This window comes from Heptranchias perlo, chromosome 8 (assembly GCF_035084215.1).
Source record: "Heptranchias perlo isolate sHepPer1 chromosome 8, sHepPer1.hap1, whole genome shotgun sequence".
Lineage (NCBI taxonomy): Eukaryota > Metazoa > Chordata > Chondrichthyes > Hexanchiformes > Hexanchidae > Heptranchias > Heptranchias perlo.
The window spans coordinates 67,187,120-67,213,013 of record NC_090332.1 but is presented as its reverse complement, the minus strand read 5'-3'; the positions used below and the strand labels follow the sequence as shown (position 1 = coordinate 67,213,013).

The following is a 25,894-nucleotide window of genomic DNA, read 5'->3' as shown; positions in this document are numbered from 1 at the left end:
TTCAAGAGACCTAGACATGACTGTCAATCAAATTTACTACACTGAGATGAGAGCCTATCCTTTGATGTGTGGCTAGCAGGCTTCAAAGTGTCTGCCTGGATTTGTTCCCTACTGTGTGCATGGAACAGACCAACATCCTGGACCATCAAGTGCCGCAAAAAGTCTTCAGTCGTAATCGCACAAGATGTTTGAGATTGTAAATAACAACCTTCTCTCTGCGTAACTAATTAACACTTCAAATCATTATTATGTGAGTCTAAACAAACTTGCATCTTGAGAAAAATCTAATGGTCAACCAGACTGGTTTCAGGCTGCTGGCTTTACTGCTAAAAGAGATGCTGTCTGCAGCCTTGGGAGTTAACCTCTTGGATGTTGAATCTAGCATTACACAGAGGCACATTACTTCCACCCCCTCTCCTCCCCCCCCCTCCCCCCCCCCTCCCCTCCCCCCCCCCGCCTTTGAAAAGGTCCCTTGCACACATATCCTATGGCTTGCTTGTGAGGACCGTGCACACCCAATAAATATGCCACTATGGCAGCCGGTCCTTCTGTGCTCCTCACATTTTTCCCTTGACCAGGTATGATATGTAATGCTACCTCATCCTGAATGAGGTGAAATGTAGATCTATTTACTGGCTACTTTGGTCACCCCATGTAACCAAGAGCATGTTGCCTGAATAAAGTGTCTTTCTAAATTCATGTAAAGAATCTTACAACACCAGGTTATAGTCCAACAATTTTATTTGAAAATTTCATTTTCAAATAAAATTGTTGGACTATAACCTGGTGTTGTAAGATTCTTTACATTTGTCAACCCCAGTCCATCTCCACATCATTTCTAAATTCAGACTGTGCAGTGAGGTATGAGCTTTCTCTCTGCCATTCCCCAAACCCTCAAGTGGGCTCTGCTACCTGTACCTTCTCCAGTCCCACTCAGCTTGTACGACTTAGGCCCCCTGCATCGTCAAATCACTAAAATCATTTGGCGCGTGATGTGTTGCCACCCCGCACACCTCTACTGTGTTTGGAGCTGACTCGATAAGACCTTGGCCTGAAATCACATTGGCCCCAAGACCGTTCAGGTGGGAGAAACCCAAGACTTTGTGCACTCTGTTAGCAATGCCTGCAGCTGGACTAACAAATCCTGCTCTGTTGTGGAGGGAAGTTGCTGTGCTTGTGAGTATCACCTCATTGATTCCAAGGATTACAATACAGTGCCAAAAGAAGTTTAATGACCTGACCAAGTTAGCCACAGTAAGCTAATTGTTCACCATTTCCTTTGAGAGCATTTTCTTAATATATGTGGGAGTCCCTCAGGCCATGCCCTCTCAAGGGTTGCTTTAGAGGGCTGTAATGTGCCCTAGTCATCCTGGTCCTATCACTCTCCCACATGAAATCTGCAAGTACACTTTCCTTTACAGTTCCATGCGTGAAAATCCTCCCATTCCTCACCTGACCTGTCCTTTCTTGCTTGTAATTATGACCAGAGACATCCTCCTGGGGGAAATAGACAGTACGGATGAAGTGAGTCATAGAGCATGATGGTGCTGGAGAAGTGAAGTCTGACAGTGTTGTGCAGAAGCTCAGTAGGTGTCAGCCTCTGGATGAACAACTTACAGACTCTGATCTCAGGGGTTCTGCTCTGAAAAGGATGCAGGCAAGCATCACAACGATATACAGGCACTGAGGAACATCTCACAGGACATGAGGCAGATGCCAGGGGACATGGCATAGTCCAATGCCATTCGTTGTGGCACCATCTGGGAAGGGCATTCAAGTATTTAGCGCTACCTGGAGTGAGTGGCACCTCCAGGAACATCACCATCCCTGCTAACATGGAAGCCTCTAGACTTTGTAGGTGCCTCCAACATCCATCCTGGCATATAAAATGGGCATGTAATTAATCCAATGGCCTGGCCTGTTGAAGTTGGATACTTAAAGCTAAATTTCTTCAGCTAAAGTTCAGAGATTTTTTCCAAAAAGCATTAATGTTTAGTTGCACTTTGCTCCCTTGGTTAGTTTCTGTTGCTGCGGAAGGAGGCATTTTTGCATAAGAATTTTTTTTTCACAAGGCTGTGCTTCAGTATTGTTGTTTGGCGTTGCACTTGAAGTTGCAGCAAACAAAGTTTGAAGGAATAGAATTTATTTGAGGGTTCTCACAGCACTCCACGATTTAGGAGAGGAAAATGAGGGGACACCTAATACAGATGCGTTAAAACCTGTGGTATTACGTGCCTCAAGATTTATAGATAGCAACACTTCTCCCGGGGCATGACAAAGGAGTCCTGTCTTCGTTGCTTCCACTTCACTAGGTAGGCTGTCACTGAGCTATCCCATCTGCTGCAGGCTGATCTACAGAAAAATTCTGCCACAGGGCATCTATTCCCATAGCTGCAAAGCTACCATACTATTGAGCTTTTATGTGACCAGATCCTTCTAAGGCATTGCGGGGGACATCTGCCAGATCAGCCCTCTGGATTCCATCAATGTACCAAGCAAATGATGGAAGCTACATTTGCAAGAACAACATCTTAATCCTTGCCCTGTGGAAAGGAGGCATCAGCTTGACATGGCTCAAAACATTCTTGGGTTGCTAAGATCCAGGGTGCAGTAGATGTGGTCATGAGGGCTCATCATATCTACCCCATTCCCTACAGAAATGGCTTCCATTCAATTAATATTTAGGTGATATCTAACAACAGATAATGCAAGTAATTACCCATTATGCACGAAGCACCCATGATGCCTTAATTATACAGTAGTTCATGTTGCTTGCATTATTTGAAGGTTCAGAATGATTATGAAAATGACTGTTAGGACACCACAGCTAACCTCTGCAGCCACGACTGATTACCCCCACTATGAAAACTTGTATTTACATTCTGCCACTATTCCAATAAGGAAAATGCCTCAACCAGTATTACTGTGGAGCAGAGCATTGGGATGCCATAGCAAAAATTCTGCTGTTTGACCCCTCAGGTAGGGCATTCCTCTATAGCCCTGCAAAGCTCTGCAAACTAATCACAGTCTGCTGCATGACTTTGCAATACAAACAGAAGCAAGCATGTAGCAAGATGAGGAGGAAGCCCATGGTGCAGATGCAGCTGGGCATGTGGATAAGGAAGTGCAGTCAGGAAATCTGGTGCAGCAAACAAATAGAATTACATAGTAATTACAAAATGAAAACAGGCCGTTCGGCCCAACCAGTCTATATTTATCCTCCATATGAGCAGTAGTCGTAATCCCATGCGCCCGCTTAGTTCCGGTATCCCTTTATTCCTCTTTTCTTCAACTACTTCTCTAACCTATTCTTAAATGTTGACATGGTCTCTGCTTCAATCACTTTCTCTGGTAATGCCTTCCACAGCCTCATAACCCTTTTTAAAAACGTTTCTCCTGCTCTGTCCTAAATCTCTTACATTTAATCTTATATTCAAGTCCCCTTGTTCTGGGCCTCTCAAACACTGGAAACAATCTGTTTCTATCTATTGTGTCCCATCCTTTCATAATTTTAAACATTTCAATCAAATCAATCTGTAGTCTTCTCTGTTCTAATGTTCCAATTCAAGTCTTACTTTGTATTTATTTTTCCTCATTCTAGGCAGGATCCTAGTGACTCTGCACCGTACCCTCTCCACTGCCTCAACATCCTTCCTATAATGTGGAGCCCTAAGCTGCACACAGTACTGCAACAGTGGTCTTACTAAGGTTTTATATAGATTCAACATTACATCTTTCTATACTATACCTCTTGCTATAAGTCAAGGCTACAATGTCTTGTCCCTCCATTTTAATTATTACCTCTAGTTTCCCGATTTTCTTTCCAATGCTTTGCATATTTGCATATTAGACTATAGCTATAATCCATTTGCTTTTTCCTGTTTTTTCTTTATTCTTCACTAACCTACACCTGAACATCTTTCTCCTATCTGTCCTAAGGTACATTTTTCCATAATCCACCTTCCTTGAGCTTACTATTTCAGATTGCTTTTCCCCCCTCACTGTACTTATTCATAACCCTTTCACCATATGTTTTAAGATGTGCCTCTCCTTCCTGTGTTATTACTTTAAATTCTCTCCCAATTATTCAGAATTAAGAGGCTCCATCCCAACCATGCAATTTTGTTGTCTACCCAACACCAGAAAGTAAACAACAGATGATTCCAATTATTTGCCTTGTTTCTACAACTCCCTCGGAAATTCCCTGATCTCTCTAAGCAGTTATCCCCTATACTCATTAGCATATGCAACTCATTCATAATTCCAAGAAAACTAATATTGAATCAGGGACAGGGACTCGATAAAATTAACATAAGTAAAGCAACAGTAATGAAGAAAATAATAGCACTAAAGAGTGACAAATCCCCAGGAACAGATGGTTTCCATCCCAGGGTTTTAAAGGAAGTAGGTGAGCACATTGCAGATGCCCTAACTATGATCTTTCAAAGTTCTCTAGATTCAGGAACTGTCCCTCTAGATTGGAAAATTGCACATGTCACTCCGCTTTTTAAGAAAGGAGAGAGAGGGAAACCGGGGAATTATACACCAGTTAGCCTAATATCTGTTGTGGGGAAAATGCTGGAGTCTATAATTAAAGATAGGGTGACTGAACACCTTGAGAATTTTCAGTTAATCAGAGAGAGCCAGGATGGATTTGTGAAAAGTAGGTTGTGCCTGACAAACCTGATTGAATTTTTTGAAGAGGTGACTAAAGTAGTGGACGGGGGAATGTCAATGGACTTCCAGAAGGCAATTGATAAGGTCCCACATAAGAGACTGTTAGCTAAGATAGAAGCCCATGGAATCGAGGGAAAAGTACGGACTTGGTTAGGAAATTGGCTGAGCGAAAGGCGACAGAGAGTAGGGATAATGGGTAGGTACTCACATTGGCAGGATGTGACTAGTGGAGTCCCGCAGGGATCTGTCTTGGGGCCTCAATTATTCACAATATTTATTAATGACTTAGATGAAAGCATAGAAAGTCTCATATCTAAGTTTGCCGATGACACAAAGATTGGTGGCATTGTAAGCAGTGTAGATGAGAACATAAAATTACAAAGCGATATTGATAGATTAGGTGAATGGGCAAAACTGTGGCAAATGGAATTCAATGCAGACAAATGTGAGGTCATCCACTTTGGATCAAAAAAGGATAGAACAGGGTACTTTCTAAATGGTAAAAAGTTAAAAACAGTGGATGTCCAAAGGGACTTCGGGGTTCAGGTACATAGATCATTAAAGTGTCATGAACAGGTGCAGAAAATAATCAATAAGGCTAATGGAATGCTGGCCTTTATATCTAGAGGACTGGAGTACAAGGGGGCAGAAGTTATGCTGCAGCTTTACAAAACCCTGGTTAGACTGCACCTGGAGTACTGTGAGCAGTTCTGGGCACTGTACCTTCGGAAGGACATATTGGCCTTGGAGGGAGTGCAGCATAGGTTTACTCGAATGATACTCGGACTTCAAGGGTTAAGTTACGAGGAGCGATTACACAAATTAGGATCGTATTCTCTAGAGTTTAGAAGGTTAAGGGGTGATCTGATCAAAGTTTCTAAGATATTAAGGGGAACGGATAGGGTGGATAGAGAGAAACTATTTCCGCTGGTTGGGGATTCTAGGAGTAGGGGGCACAGTCTAAAAATTAGAGCCAGACCTTTCAGGAGTGAGATTAGAAAACATTTCTACACACAAAGGGTGGTAGAAGTTTGGAACTCTCTTCCACAAACGGCAATTGATACTAGTTCAATTTAAATGTGAGATAGATAGCTTTTTGGCAACCAAAGGTATTAAGGGATATGGGCCAAAGGCAGGTATATGGAGCTAGATCACAGATCAGCCATGATCTTATCAAATGGCGGAGCAGGCACGAGGGGCTGAATGGCCTACTCCTGTTCCTATGTTCCTATGAAGAAGAATAGTACACACTCCCATTGATCCCTCCAACATTGTGTATTTAAACATGCAAAGTCCTATTACAAAGTTATTACAAAGGAACCTCAAAGAGAAAGGGATTCACAGATTGCACTTATTACAATTCTACTCATCTGTCTTACATGCTTGATTGATCATACCTCTGTTCTAACAGGAAATTGTCATTTCTACTATAAAACACCAATTCTTCCCTTTCAAATGAAATAATCTTCAGGATTGTGTGATGTACCTGGTTGAAACACTATGTAAACCATCAAATTGTCATCTCATTAACTAAGAGCTGTAAAACCTTCCTCCAGAGACTTCATCACACAGCTCCAAATCAGAAAAACCCATCACCCCAAGCTGGCTGCCAGAATAGCCACTGTCCTTCTCCATTAGTTAGGTGGTGTTCTAAATGACATCTTACTGTCCATTACAGTAATAGTGGGAAAATAGGAATATCACTCAATTAATTCATTGCATTAAATTCAACAGGATTAGGAACCTTGTACTCACCCCATTTAATGTGACTGTAGATAAAAAAGAAATGAAAAATAAAAGAGAAAAAGGACCTTCCAAAAAAAATCCTGCTGACCCTCTCTCCAACCAATCACCTTGTAAATGAGTTGTCTGATTCCAACGTGCTCCAATGTGGCATTCAAATTGTAAAAATGTGTTTGGCTCCTCATACTCCAATGCAACTTATTGTTGCAGGATATCCTGCTGTTAGGCAGTGACAATTATCTTTCTTTCTTTCTTTCTATCTCTCTATATCTCTCTCTCACTCGATCTATCTACTTGTAGCAAGCTACATGCCTTTAAAGGACCTGTGCACAAACACCACAGTTTTCAATGGATGGATTATTGGTTTTCCTTCAAAGTCAAAGAATTGCATATAGAGACATGTTATATAATAAGTACTATATCATAATTAACCAATTATATGCTTGGGCTTCATAATTTTAAAACCTCAATTAAATCTCTTAGCTTTCTCTGCTCTAGTGTAAATTATTGCAGACACTCTCTTAAATCAAAAAGTTTCTTTGCAGTTAATAGTTTCTTTGGGTTATTAAAGTGGTAAATAAAGCACAGCAGAATGACTTCACAGGAAACTGAATTGAAATAAAATAATTAGACGTTTGATTAAATATATCAAACCATTGCAGAGATTTGTCCCTTTTTTTGATATCAAAATTATGATGCGTAGTTGGTGCTGTATATTTTCGAAGAATAGTACTGTATGGATATTGGTAGATGACCTATGATCTAAGTAAAGCTGGAAACACTTTGCCGAGTTCCTTGGCGATTATTTTGTGATGATCTTCCTCCAGTGTTCTCTACAAGTTATAAATGAATACCAGTTAGAGAAGACACCATTAAATACTCCAAGTCAGGTACAAAGCAGAGCATCCCCATATACTACTGAAACAAAGGGCTAGAAATTACTCACCTGAGGACCTGCTCCATAATGGCGTCCTCTCCAACTGCCGGCGAAACGATTGTGCAAGTTTGCGAATGCGCACACATGCAGTAAAACCCCGAAATCGCGAACTTACTCCCATTGATTTGCCGGCGGTTTGACAGTTACGAATTAAAGAGCCATCTACACTACAATCAATAAAATCAGGAAACATTCGTAAACTTACCCATCTGCTCAGCTGAAACGAAGATACTTACACCACCAAAAGGTACGCTGGAAACTACCAGCCCTACACTACTTTTTAAAAGCGCGGTGACAGTTATTGACAGCGAAACAAGAAAAAATTAAAATTTAAAAATATGGAGTGTCAAATCACTTATTTTAATATTTTTTGATCATCAAAACGTTTTTTTTAAAAATTAAAAATTATTTTTAAAAAACTTTTAACTTCTGATTCATTAAATTAAATAATTTGCTTGGCTTTTTATAATAAGGTATGTTAAATTTTTATTTACACTAACATAGACACGTTCACTTTAAATGAATGAGTTTTACTTGCCTGCTTGTGGGTGTGACTTCTCTTCTTGACAGATTCTGTGGGCGTGGCTTCCATTCCCACAGAGTCTGTCGGTATGAAGGAAGGTGCGCTGATATCACAGAGCTGAACTGAGAAAAAATTTAAAATGGAGCAAGTGGACGTTGCAGACCACGAGCTAAGTATTTTTGTAGTCTTTGTCCAAAGGATATGCGGACAGCCTTGCCATGCCGGTCGGAGCAAGTTCCGGCCCAATGCTTATTAATTCCAACTTTATGAAGATAACAATCACCCAATGGGATAGTTATATTTCTCCCCCCTCATCTTTCAGAACAAAAATCGTAAATTGGTGCAATAATACCAAATTAGGCCAGTTCTGTGTTGTAAGACTTATGCCTCCGGGAGTTGAATTGAGACTGTTGAAACTCAACAGCCATCATTCTGGATGGCAACCAAACCACTGTCCCATATATAATGACTTCCAAAGAAATAAGTAAAATTTAAGATATATAAAGCAATGCTTTTCCCCACCCATAATTTAGAGCAGAGAGAAGAGGGAACAATTTCAAGAAAATGTTAGGAAGCTTTATTAAAAAGGAAAGAGTTAAAGAAAAAAGTTGTAAAGAACCAATTGTACAAAAAGCAAAGATTATTAAAAGCTTAATCAAACAGAAGTAAAACATGTAAAGTGTATCAGAGCCATTAGTTAGCAACTTGTCATTTATTTTAAATGGGTTAATGCCTCCATTAAACTAGACGATAATAGAATGTTACACAAATATGTTAAACGTTTGTGCACTAATATCACAAACAGTAATTTCTAGGCTCATTCTGGTCCTTCATCAGCAGAAGAGACCAAGTACCTGCAATTTCTGTGGAATGACCATTGCTATGGGAAGATAATCAAATGAGGAAAATTTACCAGCAATACATTTCAAGCTAATGCAAAACTGAAGAATTTGCATTTACCTGAGATTACAGGAATCTTTTTCCTTACATGACGCTTCAGTACTTGCCGAGCTCGGGAGCCAAATCCTAAAGACTGCAATGATTCTGTTGTATATTTCTGGGCAGGCGAGACACATACCATCACCAACAGTTTAGCATCACCCCCTAAAGAAGGAGACAGGCAATATTCAGAATGCATATTACTGTATTTATGCACAAACTGTAATTTTTGGTAAATTACAGATTCTTTGGCAGTATTAATTTGATTAAAAATCTCATTTATCAAATGTTCTTATCCACTAAACTCAGTGGGAAACTCAGCGCAGCTGCAATTTAAAAAAAATAGGCAACACTTTTCATTTTAAAGATTTATTGTGAGGTGACTGGCCCTTCAAACAGAGCGACCAACTTTGTTACATTTCCAAGGCTATGCATGCAAATATGACTTTGCCTTGGCTGTCAGCACTCACTGCTACCCCAAATAAAGTAGTGGGGTATCCTGCTGGTGGATTAAGTTAGTGCATTGTACCCCGAGCTGCAAATTCCAATTTAGATTGATGTCATCAATATTGAGATTGTAAATTGTCAACATTTGTTAATCTCAAATACAAAACATATTACTATAGAATGAAGAAAGAACTTGCATTTATATAGTGCCTTTCACAACCTCAGGATGTCTGAAAGCACTGTACAGCAAATGAATTACTTTTGAAGTCTAATCACTGTTGTAACGTAGGGAAATGCAGCAACCAATTTTGCTGCACAGGAAGGTCCCACAAGCAGCAATGAAATAAATGACCAATTAAACTTGTAGTGATGTTGCGTGAGGGATAAGTATTGGCCAGGACACAAGAAAACTCCCCTGCTCTTCTTTGAAATAGTGCCACAGGATCTTTTATGTACACCTGAGAAGGCAGAGGTCTCATCCGAAAGACAGCACCTCCAACAGTGCAGCACTCCCTCAGTACCTGTGAAGTTCAGATTGGGCTAAGAAGGTGTGCAAAGCTTTTAATGGCAGGTCACTTTCCATGGTGTCTGAATTGATAGTATGATTTATTTATACTGTACAAGAAACAGTTTATTATACAAAAATAAAACCACCTATGTAGAGCAAGGTTAGTTAATTGAAGGCTTAGCCCAGAATTGTTTATTGTGAAAGCTTTACCCTGACTGTAGTTAACCTTAATTCTGCCCTCACTTGACATGCACCTTCTTGTAGGGGCTTACTGGATAGTTATCAGGAGCAGAAACCCTCACGGATTGTATTCCTGTACCTAGACCAAGGATGCTGAAGCCAATTGTCTTTCGAGCCAAAATCAACAAACTCCACGCAGATTGAGGGATCAGAGTTGGGATCCATGTGGTCTCTAAGGCTCAATGGTTTAACCCTAAAAATCAAGACATCTGGGCAGTTTAAAAAGTCTAGTCTCAGAACTACAATTTCACTGTCTTTTTAATTTTGTTTTCCTCCTTGAAGATGGCAGGAGGTTCTTTGGAGGTGGCAGGACAGGTTGAGAAAGCATACGGGATCCTGGGCTTTATAAATAGAGGCATCGAGTACAAAAGCAAGGAAGTTATGTTGAACCTTTATAAAACACTGTTTCGGCCACAACTGGAGTAGTGTCCAATTCTGGGCACCGCACTTTAGGAAGGATGTGAAGGCCGTGCAGAAAAGATTTACTAGAATGGTTCCAGGGATGAGGGACTTCAGTTACATGGATAGACTGGAGAAGCTGGGGTTGTTCTCCTTAGAACAGAGAAGGTTGAGAGGAGATTTGATAGAAGTGTTCAAAATCATGAAGGGTTTAGATAAAGTAAATAAAGAGAAACTGTTCCCACTGGTGGAAGGATCGAGAACCAGAGGACACAGATTTAAGGTGATTGGCAAAAGAACCAAAGGCGACATGAGGAAAAACTTTTTTATGCAGCGAGCAGTTATGTTCTGGAATGCATTGCCTGAAAGGGTGGTGGAAGCACATTCAATTGTGGCTTTCAAAAAGGAATTGGATAAATATTTGAAGAAAAAAATTTTGCAGGGAAAGAGACTAACTGGATTGCTCTTACAAAAAGCCGGCACAGGCTCGATGGGCTGAATGGCCCCCCTTCTGTGCTGTAACCATTCTATGATTCTATACTGCACTGGAGTTTCAGCCAAAATTACATGCTCAAATTGTGGAATGGGGCTTGATCCCACAACCTTCTGACTCACAGGTGAGTGTGCTACCACTGAGCCACGGCTGGCACCCATGTCAGGGATCAGTTTTTCTCACAATATTAAATATAGCAATTGGCATTAAATATAAATAATGTTTCATGGATATGGCATTTTCAGATGTGATATAAAGAGCCTTAATGAGGAGTATCCCTCTACTTAGAAATTGCTAAGATTGGAATCTGCAGTTCACAATAATAAGTGTTTAATTTTGCATAAGATCATATAGTCAATGTAGCTAACTATAAGAATATAGAGTATACAGTATATAACTGAAGCAAAACACTACGTTCTGATGTTGAACCTATTAATTTTATGTAGGCAATTTAGTATTTTGGAGTTTGGTACAGCTTTTTTATTTCTTACAGCAGGGAAGGAGGCTATTTGGCCTGTCGTGCCTGTGCCGGCTCTTTGAAAGAGCTGTCCAATTTAGTCCCACATCCCAGCTTTTTCCCCACAACCCTGCAAATTAATCCTCTTCAAGTACATGTCCATTGCCTTTTGAAAGTTCCTATGGAATCTGATTCCACCAGCCTTTCAGGTAGTGCGTTCCAGATCTTAACAACCCTCAGTGTGAAAAAATGTCTCCTTATTTCCCCTCTAGCTCTTTTGCAAATTATCTTAAATCTATGACCTCTGGTTGGCAGTAGAAATAGTTTTTCCCTACTTGCTCTATCAAAACCCTATATGATTTTGAATACCTCCATTAGGCATCACCTTAACCTTCTCTGCACTAAGGAGAACAATCCCAGCTTCTCCAATCTCTCCACATAACTGAAGTTCCTCATCCCTGGTATCATCCTGGTAAACCTCCTCTGTACCCTCTCTAAGGCCTTGACATCCTTCCTAAAGTGTAGTGCCCAGAATTATACACAATACTTCAGCTGAGGTCTAACCAGTGATTTGTAAAGATTTAGCATGACTTCCTTGTTTTTGTATTCAATGCCCCTATTTACAAAGCCAAGCTTCTAAAATGAACATGTGTTTCATTAGCTTTGAAGAAAATCTCTACGGGAGAAAGTATTGAAAGTCCCCCCAGATGCATCTACCATAACTGTCAACATAACAAGAAATAACAATTTCCACAATATTCAAAAAATAAGGTCCCAATATTCCTCTAATTAGCACCCATTTTGTGCCTGATTTTTGGTTGCAATTGTTCTGCACTGCCCCAATGTTTCTGCTAGCCTCCAAATTACCTGAAACAGGTACTTCTGTTCAAATTGTATTAAAACAGTGTTATGATGACATTATCAGCAATTTGTGACCAGTTTTCCTCTAGTCCAAGTTTGTGCAGACTTCCCCTATAAAAATGGGCACTGAGGAGAGAAAGGCTGAGTTTTTGAGGCCACTCTTTGGAAAGGAACAGGCAGCAAGTTCTTCTCAAGTGAGTTTTTGATCTTAAAACTGTTTCTGAGAGCAGTATTATTAAGTTCAAGTGCAGCACCAGTGAACTTCTTGTAACTTTTTGATTCTGGTGCTGGGAAGTGCTGAAAAACTCCTGTCCCTGTTTCCAGAAGAGGTGGGTCATTGGGCACCTCCTTCTAATTGGCATACAAGGAGGGGGACAACAAGGATGTATGGGAACCTCTTCTGGACTCCAGGAAGCACAGGCAAGACAGGGCACATTCCCAGCTGTATCCTGCTAGCCGTGTTTACTGACACCGCAGGAGTTACCTAGACCTTACACAGGTGTGGTGTTTCCAAGGTCTCAAGTTCACCAGGAAGGTCGTTGTGGCAACTATGTGATATGCTGCAAGGTGACTTGAAGCCATCGTGCTGGTACAACATTGCCTGTTGAAGTGAAGGTGACTTTGAATTTCTTTGTGGGAGGGGAGGTTCCAAAGGCCCAAAGGAAACAACCGCAACATCAATCAGTCTACAGTCCAGTTCACCATGTGACAATGTTTATCAGAGCTGGGGAATTCATCACCATCTCCATGGAACTTAGGGATCAGAATGCACGTGCACTAGGCTTCCTCCGAATAGCTGGGTTTCCAAAGATCCACAGAGTGATCAAAAACTCGCACATTGGCACTTGTGCTCCTCTGCAGAGCAGTGCCACCTGCATGAACAGGAAGAGATTCTACTCTGTCAATGTGCAGCTTGTGTGTGACCACTTCCATAAGATTATGCAGGTCAAAGTCTGAAACATTCTTCTTTTAAAAGCTGGGCCCCTGGACAGGTGAAATCTGGATCTCTGGCCTCAAAAGTTGGGCAGAGGTGACCTGGCCCTCTGGACAGGTGTTTCTTATTCCTCTAGCACCATCTCCTGCTCAACTCTGCTTTGTATATCACCAGGGTGCTACCCCATATGTGAAGGTGCACTATGTGAAGGTGCACTATGTGGGGGGCAGTGAAGGTATAACATAAGAACATAAGAAATAGGAGCAGGAGTAAGCCGTACGGCCCCTCGAACCTGTTCCGTCATTCAATAAGATCATGGCTGATCTTCTACCTCAGCTCCACTTAGAAAGATGTAAGGTGCAGATGGAGGTCAGAGATAGACTTGCATGGGCTATCCTGATCTCTATGTGCAGAAAGAAGTGAAACTGGTGGTGGTGGCAACTACATGGTGCAGCTTTACGGACAGTCATTGAATGACTGGATGGGGAAGAGGACTGAAATGATGCTAGTACCTGTGGCTGCACAGCAAAAAGAGGGGGTCGACATGCACCTATCTTGCCCTTCCTTGTAAGATTGCTGGATTTCTTCTTGCACTGAACGCACATCTTATGCATGTGCTGAAGGCATTCAACTTGTTTACCACCTCCTGAAAAGCCCTTCTGACCACTGTTTTGGCAAGCCTGTAGCCATAGTTGGGGTGGGACGGGGTCGAGAATCTCCTTCTTGCCGTCCATTTAGTTCAGCAAAGTGTCAACTACATTCACATGAATGTAGGGTGTACTGCTGCTTCCTCCAATGCTGCCTGCCAATCTTTCCAAAACAGTCTGTGCCAATGTCCAGGTAGTCCCAATAAATTTCAGCTAATTTCAATCAGCAGGTAGGTCAAGGTCAGCTGAGCAAGTCACTGATCCACAATGCAGGTTAAAGTCAGTGCTCCACAATGCAAGTCACTTCAGTGCCTGCAAACAGTACACTTTTAAGCAGCTGCATGGCTTATATCCTGCAGCTGCACACATAACTTGTCCCCTCCAAAATGGGCGTGTGCTCTGTCAGAGATGTACACGCACCTACCACATGCCCATAGTATGTAAATTACAACAATTTGAATTATAGTTGTGGCTTGTAACTTCTGGGCGGAGTGCACTTCCGCTGCTTTTACACACACACACACAGTGAGTATTGTGGCCCAGGACTTGATGTCAAAACTAATATCATTATTAAAGAAGAAGTATTTTACAGATTATATATTCCTACCTATCGAGTCCTGGAGTAAATGAGTGAGCTTGCTGTTTCGGTAAGGTACATGGGATCGTTGTTCTGCAAGTGCTCCAAGCACATCAGACAAAGCTGCTAAGCTTCGATTTATATATGAAGTCTCTCTCAAAGCTGCACCAGTTACTCCCGACATTCCTGGCAGAAACCAATCCACAAATTAAATGGTGAGAAAATCAATACCATAACAAGAGAAGCTGGTATGTTCATACAAAAACAACTTGCATTTAAACAGTGTCTTTAAAGTAGTAGAACATCCCAACGCACTTCACAGGAGCGTGATCAAACCAAATTTGGCACTGAGCCACATAAGGAGATATTACTACTAATAGTAGTAGGGGAAATGCTAGAATCTATTATAAAGGATGTGATAACAGGACACTTAGAAAATAATAATAGGATTTGGCAGAGACAACATGGATTTATGAAAGAGAACTCATGTTTGACAAACCTATTGGAGTTCTTTGAGGATGTAACTAGTAGAATAGATAAGGGGGAACCAGTGGATGTGGGGTATTTGGATTTTCAGAAGGCTTTCGATAAGGTCCCACACAGGAGATTGGTGAACAAAGTTAGAGCACGTGGAATTGGGGGGTAATATACTGGCATGGATTGAGAATTGGTTAACAGACAGAAAACAGAGAGTAGGAATAAACGGGTCTTTTTCAGATTGGCAGATTGTGACTAGTGGGGTACCACAGGGATCGGTGCTTGGGCCCCAGCTATTCACAATCTATATCGATGATTTGGATGAGGGGACCAAATGTAATATTTCCAAGTTTGCTGATGACACAAAACCAGGTGGGAATGTGAGTTGTGAGGAGGATGCAAATAGGCTTCAGGGGGATATAGACAGGCTAAGTGAGTGGGTAAGAACATGGCAGATGGAATATAATGTGGAAAAATGTGAAGTTATCCATTTTGGTAGGTAAAACAGAATTGCAGAGTATTTTTTAAATGGTGAGAGACTGGGAAATGTTGATGTTCAAAGGGACCTGGGTGTCCTTGTACATGAGTCACCGAAAACTATCATGCAGGTGCAGCAAGCAATTGGGAAGGTAAATGGTATGTTGGCCTTTATTACAAGAGGATTTGAGTACAGGAATAAAGATGTCTTACTGCAATTATATAGGGCCTTGGTGAGACTGCTCCTGGAGTATCATGTACATTTTTGGTCTCCTTACCTAAGAAAGGATATACTTGCCATAGAGACAGTGCAATGAAGGTTCACCAGACTGATTCCTGGGATGGCGGGATTGTCTAGAGAAGAATGAGAGGTGATCTCATTGAAACATATAAAATTCTTACAGGGCTCGATAGGGTAGATGCAGGGAGGATGTTTCCCCTGGCTAGGGAGTCTAGAACCAGGGGTCACAGTCTCAGAATAAGGGGTAGGCCATTTAGGACAGAGATGAGAAGAAATATCTGCACTCAGAGGGTGGTGAATCTTTGGAATTCTCTACCCCAGAGGGCTGTGGAGGCTCAGTCATTGAGTACATTCAAAACAGAGATCGATAGATTTCTAGATATTAAAGGCAACAAGGGATATGGGGATAGTGCAGGAAAATGGCGTTGAGGTATAAGATCAGCCATGATCTTGTTGAATGGCGGAGCAGGCTTGAGGGGCCGGATGGCCTACTCCTGCTCCTATTTCTTATGTTCTTACGTTAGGACAGGTGAGGGTCAAAAGGGTAGGTTTTAAGGAGCGTCTTAAGGGAGGAGAGAAAGGTACAGAGGCAAAGAGGTTTAGGGATGGAATTCACGAGCTTAGGGCCTAGGCAGCTGAAGGCACGACCGCCAATGATGGAGCGATTAAAATTGGGGATGCGCAAGAGGGCAGAGTTGGAGGAGCACAGAGACGTTGAAGGGTTGTAGGGCTGGTGGAGGTTACGGAGATAGGGAGGGGTGAGGCCATGGAGAGATTTGAAAATAAGGATGTGAATTTTAAAATCAAGACATTGCCGGACCAGAAGCCACTGTGGGTCAGTGAGCGCAGGGGTGAAGGGTGTATGGGACTTGGTGCGAGTTAGGACACAGGCAGCAGAGTTTTGGATGAGTTCGAGTTTATGGAGGGTACAAGATGGAAGGCTGGCCAGGAGAGCATTGGATTGGTCGAGTTTAGAGATAACAATGGCATGGATGAGGGTTTCAGCGGCAGATGAGCTGAGGCGGGGCGGAGACGAGCAATGTTATGGAGGTGGAAGTAGGCAGTCTTGGTGATGAAGAGGATATAGGTTCGGAAGATTAGCTGAGGGTCAAATAAGACGTCAAGTTGCGAATGGTCTGGTTCAATCTCAGAGAGTGACCAGGGAGAGCAATGACGTCAGTGGCTAGGGAACGGAGTTTGTGGCGGGGACTGAAGACGATGGCTTTGGTCTTCCCCATATTTAATTGCAGGAAATTTCTGCTCATCCAATATTGGATGTCGGACAAGCAGCGTGACAAATCAGAGGCAGTGGAGGGGTCAAGAGAGGTGGTAGTGAGGTAGAGCTAGGTGTCGTCAGTGTACATGTGGAACCTGACATTGTGTTTTCAGATGTTGTCACTGAGGGGCAGCATGTAGGTGAGAAATAGGAGGTGGCCAAGAATGGATCCTTGGGGGACTCCAGAGGTAACGGTGCGGGAGCGGAAAAAGAAGCCATTGCAGATCATTTTTTGGCTATGACTGGATAGATAGGAATGAAACAAGGCGAAGGTAATCCCACCCAGCTGGAAAACGGAGGAAAGGCATAGGAGGAGAATGGTGTGATACATACTTACAAGTCATACAGTTCTTGTAAGGTTTACCATTCTGTTCAAGAAAAAGATTCATCCAAGTTTCAAAATGACCTCAAGGTATTATAACGAGGTCTCTTTTTTAGGTTTTCTTAACTTTTTTCCCATTCCTTGCTATTCCTCTCAGGTTGTACCATCAGTAATGGCAGAAGATCTGCTCCTGGGCCATCACCAATACCAACTCTTAGCTGGTTATCAACAGGTGTGATAATGATCAGGAGCAGAAACCTTCTCTAGTCCAGGGATGCTGAAGCCAATTTTAGCACCCCACCACCACACACCTGAGTTGATACTGCCTTTTCAAACCACTGTCAGAAAATGGGAATTGTCGGCCACTTTGCCCGAATGAGACTTTGGCCTAGGTTTTCTGCTTTCTTGGATTTAGGGCACATCTTACATAGTATTACATAGTATTTCATAGACTCATACAGCACAGAAGGAGGTCATTCAGCCCATCATGCCTGTGTTGGCTCTCTAAAAGAGCTACCAATTAGTTCCACATTCCTGCTCTTTCTCCATAGACCTGCAAATTTTTCCTTTTTAAGTACAGATCCAATTCCCTTACTATTGAATCTGCTTCCACCACCCTTTCAGGCAGTGCACTCCAGATCATAACAACTCACTGAATAAAAAATGTTCTCCTCATCTGCCCCCCAATCCCGGCTTTTTGCTAATTATTTTAAATCTGTGCCCTCTGGTTACCAACCCTCCTGCTAGTGGAAACAGTTTCTCGCTATCCACTCGATCAAAACCCCTCATAATTTTGAGCACCTCTATTATATCTTCCCTTAACCCTCTCTGCTCTAAGAACAATCCCAGCTTCTCCAATTCCCCGTCCCACTCCCACTCTGACCCCTCTAATGAAGCTCAACGTAAGCGCAAGGAACATCACCTCATCTTTTGTTCAGGCACTTTACAACCTTCCGGACTCAACATTGATTTCAATAACTTCAGATCACAACCACTGCTCCCATTTTTTCAGAACAAGTGGTGGTAATGGTTCTGCTGTTGCCATTCACAACAACTCTAGACCAATCTTTTGTTTCTTAACTTGTCCCATTACCATCTCCTTGTCTTGCACCATCATCCCTTTTGTCATTTAATCACTCGTGCCCTCTACCTTATCACAGACCTTCCCTTTTGTTCTTTCCTCCCCTCCCCTCCCTTCCCCCCTTTCTCTGGCTCTGTACTTGCTTAAAAACTTTAACTCTCTTAACATCTTCCAGTTCTGATGAAAGGTCTTTGACCTGAAAACGTTAACTCTTTCTTTCTCCACTGATGCTGCCTCACTTGCTGAGCTTTTCTAGCATTTTCTGTTCTTATCCCAGCTTCTCTAGTATCTACAGATAATTGAAGGCTCTCTTCCCTGGTGCCATTCTAGTAAATCTCCTCTGTATCCTCACCAAGGCCTTGACATCCTTCCTAAAGTGTGGTGCCCAGAATTGGACACAATACTCTAGCTGAGGTCTAACCAGTGATTTATAAAGGTTTAGCAGAACTTCCTTGCTTTTGTACTCTATGCCTCTATTTATAAAGCCAAGAATCCCGTATGCTTTTTTAACAGATTTATCAACTTGTTCTGCCACCTTCAAAGATTTGTTTATGTGAACCCCCAAGTGTCTCTGTTCCTGCACTCCCTTTAAAACTGTACCATTTAGTTTATACTGTCTCTTGTCATTCTTCCTTCCAAGATGCATCAAATCACACTTCTCTGCAATAAATTTCATCTGCCATGTGTCTGTCCATTTCACCAGTATGTCCTCCTGAAGTCTGCTACTATCCTCCTCACTGTTTACTACATTGCCAAGCTTTGTGTCATCTGCAAACTTTGAAATTATGCCCCCTATTCCCAAGTCCAGGTCATTAATATATATCAACTAACACCAACCCCTGGAGGATACCATGGTATACTTCCCTCCAGTCCGAAAAACAACCGTTCACTACTACTCTCAACTTTCTGTCTCGCAGCCAATTTCGTATCCATGCTGCCACTGCCCCTTTAACCCCATGGGCTTCAATTTTGCTAACAAGTCTATTATGTGGCACTTTATCAAACGCCTTTTGAAAGTCCATATACATAACATCAACCACATTACCTTCACCAACCTTCGTTATTTCATTGAAGAACTCAATAAAGTTAATCAGACGCGATTTGCCTTTAACAAATCCACGTTGGCTCTCATTCATTAATCCATGTTCTTCCAACTGACAATTAATTTTGTCCCAGAATATGGGGGGAATAATTGGATAAGGGTCTGCTTTGGGTGACCCCGCGCCCGACTGACCCTACGCAGGCAGGTCGCAAGTTTGGACCCAAGGGAGAACTTACCTGCAAACGGCGTTCCTTTCCAGGCCTTGCATGTGGAATCAATGCAATTCACACTTTCCACCACCAGAGGGAGCTCAATCTCTTAAAGAGAGGATGTTTCTTAGAAATCTCTTAAAGGTAGCTGGTACCTGTTATTTGCTGAAAATAACAGTCTACTGTCTGCATGGAGTCTGAACAGAGATCAGACATCGCACATATAAATCACAGTTGCAGATCCCATCCCTATGTTTACACACCGATGAGTTATGTTAGAACATTGAATACAGGTTGCGCACTATTAAATCCCACATCCTCCAATCTGCACACCAGACGTCACCAATCTGCTGATCTGAATTGGTACCAAACCTGTGCATGCACCAAGGTTCTCTGTTGATGCACTAGAAACCTTGGGCGCAAGAGGTGGACGGAAGGAGGGACATCCTATATCCGCAGTGGGGGCAAGAGGCCCTCCAGAAATATACTCAAAAGGCAGTGGGAGGCAGCGGGAGACAAAGTCAATGCCAGGCGCACAGCATCATGAACATGGATGCAGTGCAGGAAGAAGTTCAATGCTTTGACATGAGTGGTCAAGGTGAGTGAGATCAACTGTCAAGTGGCGTCTCCTACCAACTGCACCACGCACTACACCCCACACACCAATAAACTCTTTCCATCAGTACTCAACTCTTCTAATCAGATGCTTCCTCTAACCCTTACACATTACCATTGTTTCAAGCCACCCATCTACAACTCACAGGCCACACATACTGGCAGCTATTCAACCATGACAGGCACATCACCCAGGCATATGTCCCGCTTTCTTGCAGGAGAAGGTGGCGCATATCAAGAGGCAGCAAGTGGCTGTGGCATTTAGCCCCTTGAGCCTGTTCCACCATTCAATGAGATCATGGTGGACCTGTGACCTAACTCCATATACCCATCTTAGCCCCATATTCCTTAATACCCTTGGTTCACAGAAATCTATCAATCTCAGATTTAACATTCACAAGTGAGCTAGCATCAACTGCCGTCTGCAGAATAGCATTCCAAACCTCTCCCACCCTTTGCATGTAGATGCATTTCCTAACTTCACTCCTGCACGTCCTGGCTCTAAATGTTAGACTATGTCCATGAGTCCTAGTATTGAAGTCTAGGAGATCTCCAAAAACAGTTCAACTGTCTCGGCAGCCAGAGACGATAATCCAGCCACTAACCTGTAAATCCTGCATGGTCTCTTTAAATAGCGCCGGTGGGGGGGTCCTCCAGGCACTCTAAGACACGTTCAGATGGTCGGGGTTAAGACTGTGCGTTGAGTTGAGCGTTAAGTCGCAAAATAGTGTCTATCATTTTAAATCATAGTTGCACACTGATTGAAGCCATTTTCTCCCCATTTTACATTATTCCAGCGTTTGTTAACTGCGCCTGCGCAAACTTCTATACCAAGATGGCGTCTGGCGCACGTCACACAGGAAATGTATGTGCATGCACATCCAAGACGCCATCTTGGATGTCGGAGAGACCGTGTAGCGCCATAACAATGGGCGCTACACGGCCCAATTTAGCACCTATGGTCTCTAGAATTTTCCCCACCACTGACGTTAGGCTGACTGGCCTGTAGTTAACTCCCTTATTTCTCTCCTCTTTTTTGAACAGGGGTGTAACATTTGCCAATCCTCCAGTCCTCTGGCACCACTCTCATATCCACGGAGGATTGAATGATTGTGGCCAAAGTCTATGCTATTTCCACCCTTACTTCCCTCAGCAACCTAGAATACATTCTATCTGGACCGGGTGACTCTCCTACTCTGAGCACTGCCAACTGTTTAAGTAGGAACATAGGAACAGTAGTAGGCCATTTAGTCCCTTAAGCCTATTCCGCCATTCAATGAGAATGGCTGATCTGTGACCTAACTCCATAACCCTTGATACTTAGTCCCATATCCCTTGATACCTTTGGTTAACAAAATCTATGAATCTCAGATTTAAAATGAACAATTGAGCTAGCATCAACTGCTGTTTGCAGAAGAGAGTTCCAAACTTCGACCACCCTTTGCATGTAGAAGTGTTTCCTAACTTCACTCCTGAAAGTCCTGGCTCTAATTTTTAGGCTATGTCCCCAGACCTAGACTCCCCAACCAGCAGAAATAGTTTCTCTCTATCTACCCTAACACTTCCCCTTAATATCTTGAAAATTTCAATCATATCACCCCATAATCTTCTAAATACCAGGGAACACAACCCTGGTTTGCTCCTCATAATTTAACCCTTTGTGTCCAGGTATAATTCTAGTAAATCTATGCTGCACTCCCTCCCCAGTATATCCTTCCTGTGGTGCGGTGCCCAGAACTGAACACAGTACTCCAGGTGTGGTCTAACCAGAGCTTTGTATAGTTGCAGCATAACTTCTACACCTTTGTATTCTAGTTTTCTAGATATAAAGGCCAGCATTCCATTAATCTTTTTCATTATTTTCTGTACCTGTCCATGACATTTTGATGACCTCCTCTTTATCTATTTTTATTCGATCCAATTTATCTACCCTCACCTCCTTTACTGTAACATTGGCAGCATCCTCTTCTTTAGTGAAGACAGATGTAAAGTATTCATTAAGTACCTCAGCCATGCCCTCTGCCTCCACAAGAAGATTTCCTTTTAGGCCCTTAATCGGCACCATCTTTCCTTTGACTATTCTTTTACACTTTACATGTTTATAAAAGGGATCGGGTAGGAAAGTAGAGTTGAGGTTGAAGATCAGCCATGATCTTATTGAATGGCGGAGCAGGCTTGAGGGGCCTTATGGTCTACTCCTGCTCCTAGTTCTTATGCTCTTTAGTGTTCCCTGTTATGTTACTGGCTAATCTTTTCTCAGATATTCTCTTTGCCCCTCTTATTTCCTTTTTCAGTTCTCCTCTGCACTCTCTGTATTCAGCTAGATTCTCTACCACATTATTAACCTGACTTTTATCATGAGCCTCCTTTTTCTCAATTTCTTTAGTCATCCAGGGAGCTCTGGCTTTGGATGCCCTTCCTTTCCCCCTCATAGGAATGTGTCCAGTCTGTGCCTGATCTATCTCCTCCTTGAAAGCCTCCCATTGCTCATTTACTGTTTTACCTGCCAATCTTTGTTCCCAATCCATCTGGGCCAGATTCCTTTTCAACTCACTGAAATTAGCCCTCTTCTATTTGAGTATCTTCACTGTTTATTTTTCCACGTCCTTTTCTAAACCTACTATTTACAGCACCGAAACAGGCCATTTGGCCCAACTGGTCTATGCCAATGTTTATGTTCCACATAAGCCTCCTCCCACCTTACTTCATCTCACCCTATCAACATATCCTTCTGTTCCTTCTTTCTCATGTACTTATCTAGTGTCCCCTTAAGTGCATCTTAAGTGTTCCGGGAGTTCCGCCCACCACAAAGATATGTTCCTGTCCCAGCCGATCTTTTGACCTCAGCATCATTAACATGTTACAGGCAGACTCCCCAGCCTCCGATGGAGAGTCCAGCCAGACAGCTGGCAGAGTTTAGCAGCAGCGGGCCTCCAAGACCTGCTGCAGCATAATGGTGACAGCAGCCTCCAAGATGCCAGTGAAAGTTTCAAACATTTTTCAAAACTTTTTAAATCCTCCCTCTGGACTGTGCTATCATCAATTGGCTAAGCTTTCTGCTGGTAATAAAATTCAAAACCATCCCTCTGCCTTCAAAGCTAGTCACCAGGGACCAACACGCACCCCAAGCATGTAGTGGTGCTATGGCGCAAATGACAGGAATTATGTTGCTTGCTCATATACAGGCCAGCATATTGCCTATGGGAAATTGGGAGCATGGTAAAAATGATTGTGGACACAGCAGAGTGCATCTTGGAGCCATTTTCCGCCCACGGTCAAAAATCGGTGCCTGGAAGGCAGGAAATCCCGGACTTTATGTTTGAGCATTGCTCTTTGCACATGATAGTAGGCCAATATCAAAATTACTGATGGAGAAAAATCAGCCCTTTGATGCCAGTGCTTCAGTAGTTTTTAAGTAATTGCGATGATATATCTTAACACATCTAATTACCCTTGTTAGTAGTTATCTATTTGATAAAACAATCTTGTAATATTTTACAAATGGGGAAGAAAACAGCACATGATTAGTTCACTGTAGCCCTGAGGGACGTTTTAAGGCTGCTTACCCACGCATTCACTGCCAGCAAGATCCACCAATTGTAGCTTAGTTTTAAGATACTTTGGTAACTCTGTAGGTTCTGTAGAAAAGTGCTTAGCAGGCAGAAATCGGGAAGGCGGTGTTGAATTGTTGTCCGTGATACAAGAAGGCAACTGCTTGCAAGACTGATGTTGTAATGGTCGAAATATACTTGATTCTGATGTGCTTTTCATCCGTACATCTGAAATAATAAAATACAAAACTGAAAGACAGTCAGTGAGGTGGTCACACCGCAGGTAAAGATTACGCAGGCAGAAAGGAAATGGGTGACTGCCAGGCAGAGTAAAAGGAGGAGGCAGGTAGAGCAGGAGTCCCCTGGGGCCATCTCCCTCTTAAACAGATATACCGCTTTGGAAACTGTTGGGGGAGATGGCTTATCAGGGGAAAGCAGCAAGAGCAATGTTCGTGGCAGCATGGGTGGCTCTGCTGCACAAGAGGGGAGGAAGAAGAGTGGCAGGGCTATAGTGATAGGGGATTCAATTGTAAGGAGAACAGATAGGCGTTTCTGCGGCCGCAAACGTGACTCCAGGATGGTATGTTGCCTCCCTGGTGCTAGGGTCAAGGATGTCACGGAACAGCTGCAGGGCATTCTGGAGGGGGAGGGTGAACAGCCAATAGTCATGGTCCATATCGGTACCAACGACACAGGTAAAAAAAAGGATGAGGTCCTGCAAGGTGAATTTAAGGAGTAAGGAGATAAATTAAAAAGCAGGACGTCAAAGGTAGTGATCTCAGGATTACTACCAGTGTCACGTGCTAGTGAGTATAGGAACAGGAGAATAGACTGGATGAATGTGTGGTTGCAGGGATGTTGTAGGAGGGAGGGATTTAGATTCCTGGGACATTGGGACCGGTTCTGGGGAAGGTGGGACCTGTACATGCGGGACGGGTTACACCCGAGCAGGACCGGGACCAATGTCCTCGCGGTGGTGTTTGCTAGTGCTGTTGGGGAAGGTTTAAACTAGAGTGGCAGGGGGATGGGAACCTGAGTGGGGAGTCAGAAGGGAGTAAAGTTGAGAGCAGCAAGAGAGGGGAGGACCCAGGGGAAATTTACAATACAAATAGTACAAACAGTTGTTCAAGAACAAGTAAAAGGGAAAAGTGTAGAGCAGCAGAAAGAAAGTGTACTTTAGGCACTACAGATAAAGTGAAAACTAGAAGGCGTAAAGTGATTAACCCAGCATCAAAGCTGAAAGTCAGGCTAGGGTGTGTGGCCCAACTAAAAGTTCTATATACAAATGCACGGAGTATAAGGAATAAATTAAATGAACTACAGGTACAAATTCAAATTGGAGGGTACAACATGAGAGCTATTACTGAGTCATGGCTGCAGGATGGTCAGGATTGGGAACTAAATATACCGGGTTATAAGGTCTACAGGAGAGACAAAGAAAATGAAAGAGGGGGAGGAGTAGCCTTAGTGATTAGAGATGAAATCACTTCAATGATAAAGGATGATATAACGAGGGGTAAGCAACCAACAGAGACCTTATGGGTTGAATTGAGAAATAGGAAAGGATCTAAGACTATAGTGGGAGTTGTGTATAGGACCCCTGGCAACAGCTCTGAAGTGCTGGATTGTATAAGTGCAGAGATTAGGCAAGCGTGTAACAAAAGCACAGTGGTCTTAATGGAGGACTTTAACCTTCACATTGATAGGGAAAAGCAGACTAGCAACTGTCAGAAAGGTATGAGTTTCTTGAGTGTGTCCGGGATAGTTTTCTACAGCAGTATGTCCGAGAGGCAACAAGGGGGCAAGCCATACTAGATTTAGTAATGAGTAATGAACCAGATTTAGTTAACAGCTTAACTGTGCGTGAACATCGAAGATTCTAGACTTGGGTAAGGCCGACTTCAATGGGATGAGATAGAGACTGTCCACAGTAAACTGGGCAAATCTGTTAATGGGTAAAATGACTGATGATCAGTGGGAAATGTTTAAAGAAACATTTAACGTGATACAGAATCGGTTTAGACCCCTGAGGGGCAAGAACTCGACTTGCCAAAAAAGCAGCCATGGACAACAAAAGAGGTAAGGGACAGTATAAGACATAAGGAAAGGGCATACAAAAAGGCAAAAAATGGCACAGATCCTGGCAAATGGGAAAGGTACAAAGATCAACAATGGGTCACAAAACAGATAGTAAGAGATACAAAAAAAGAGTATGAAAAGA

General features: G+C 42.6%; 1 protein-coding gene across 1 annotated transcript in view; it reads right to left on the bottom strand.

The window, feature by feature from the left end:
* Nucleotides 1-6,904: 6,904 nt before the first annotated feature.
* The window catches only part of kif25 (kinesin family member 25), a 99,839-nt gene continuing 80,849 nt past the window's right edge, over nt 6,905-25,894 (bottom strand). The window contains exons 8-11 of the mRNA XM_067989563.1: nt 23,689-23,845; nt 14,413-14,568; nt 8,841-8,984; nt 6,905-7,253 (exon numbers count right to left, since the gene is read on the bottom strand). Of these exons, the coding sequence (XP_067845664.1) occupies nt 7,183-7,253; nt 8,841-8,984; nt 14,413-14,568; nt 23,689-23,845 (528 nt within the window). The 3' untranslated portion in view covers nt 6,905-7,182. The remainder of the gene's footprint in view (nt 7,254-8,840; nt 8,985-14,412; nt 14,569-23,688; nt 23,846-25,894) is intronic.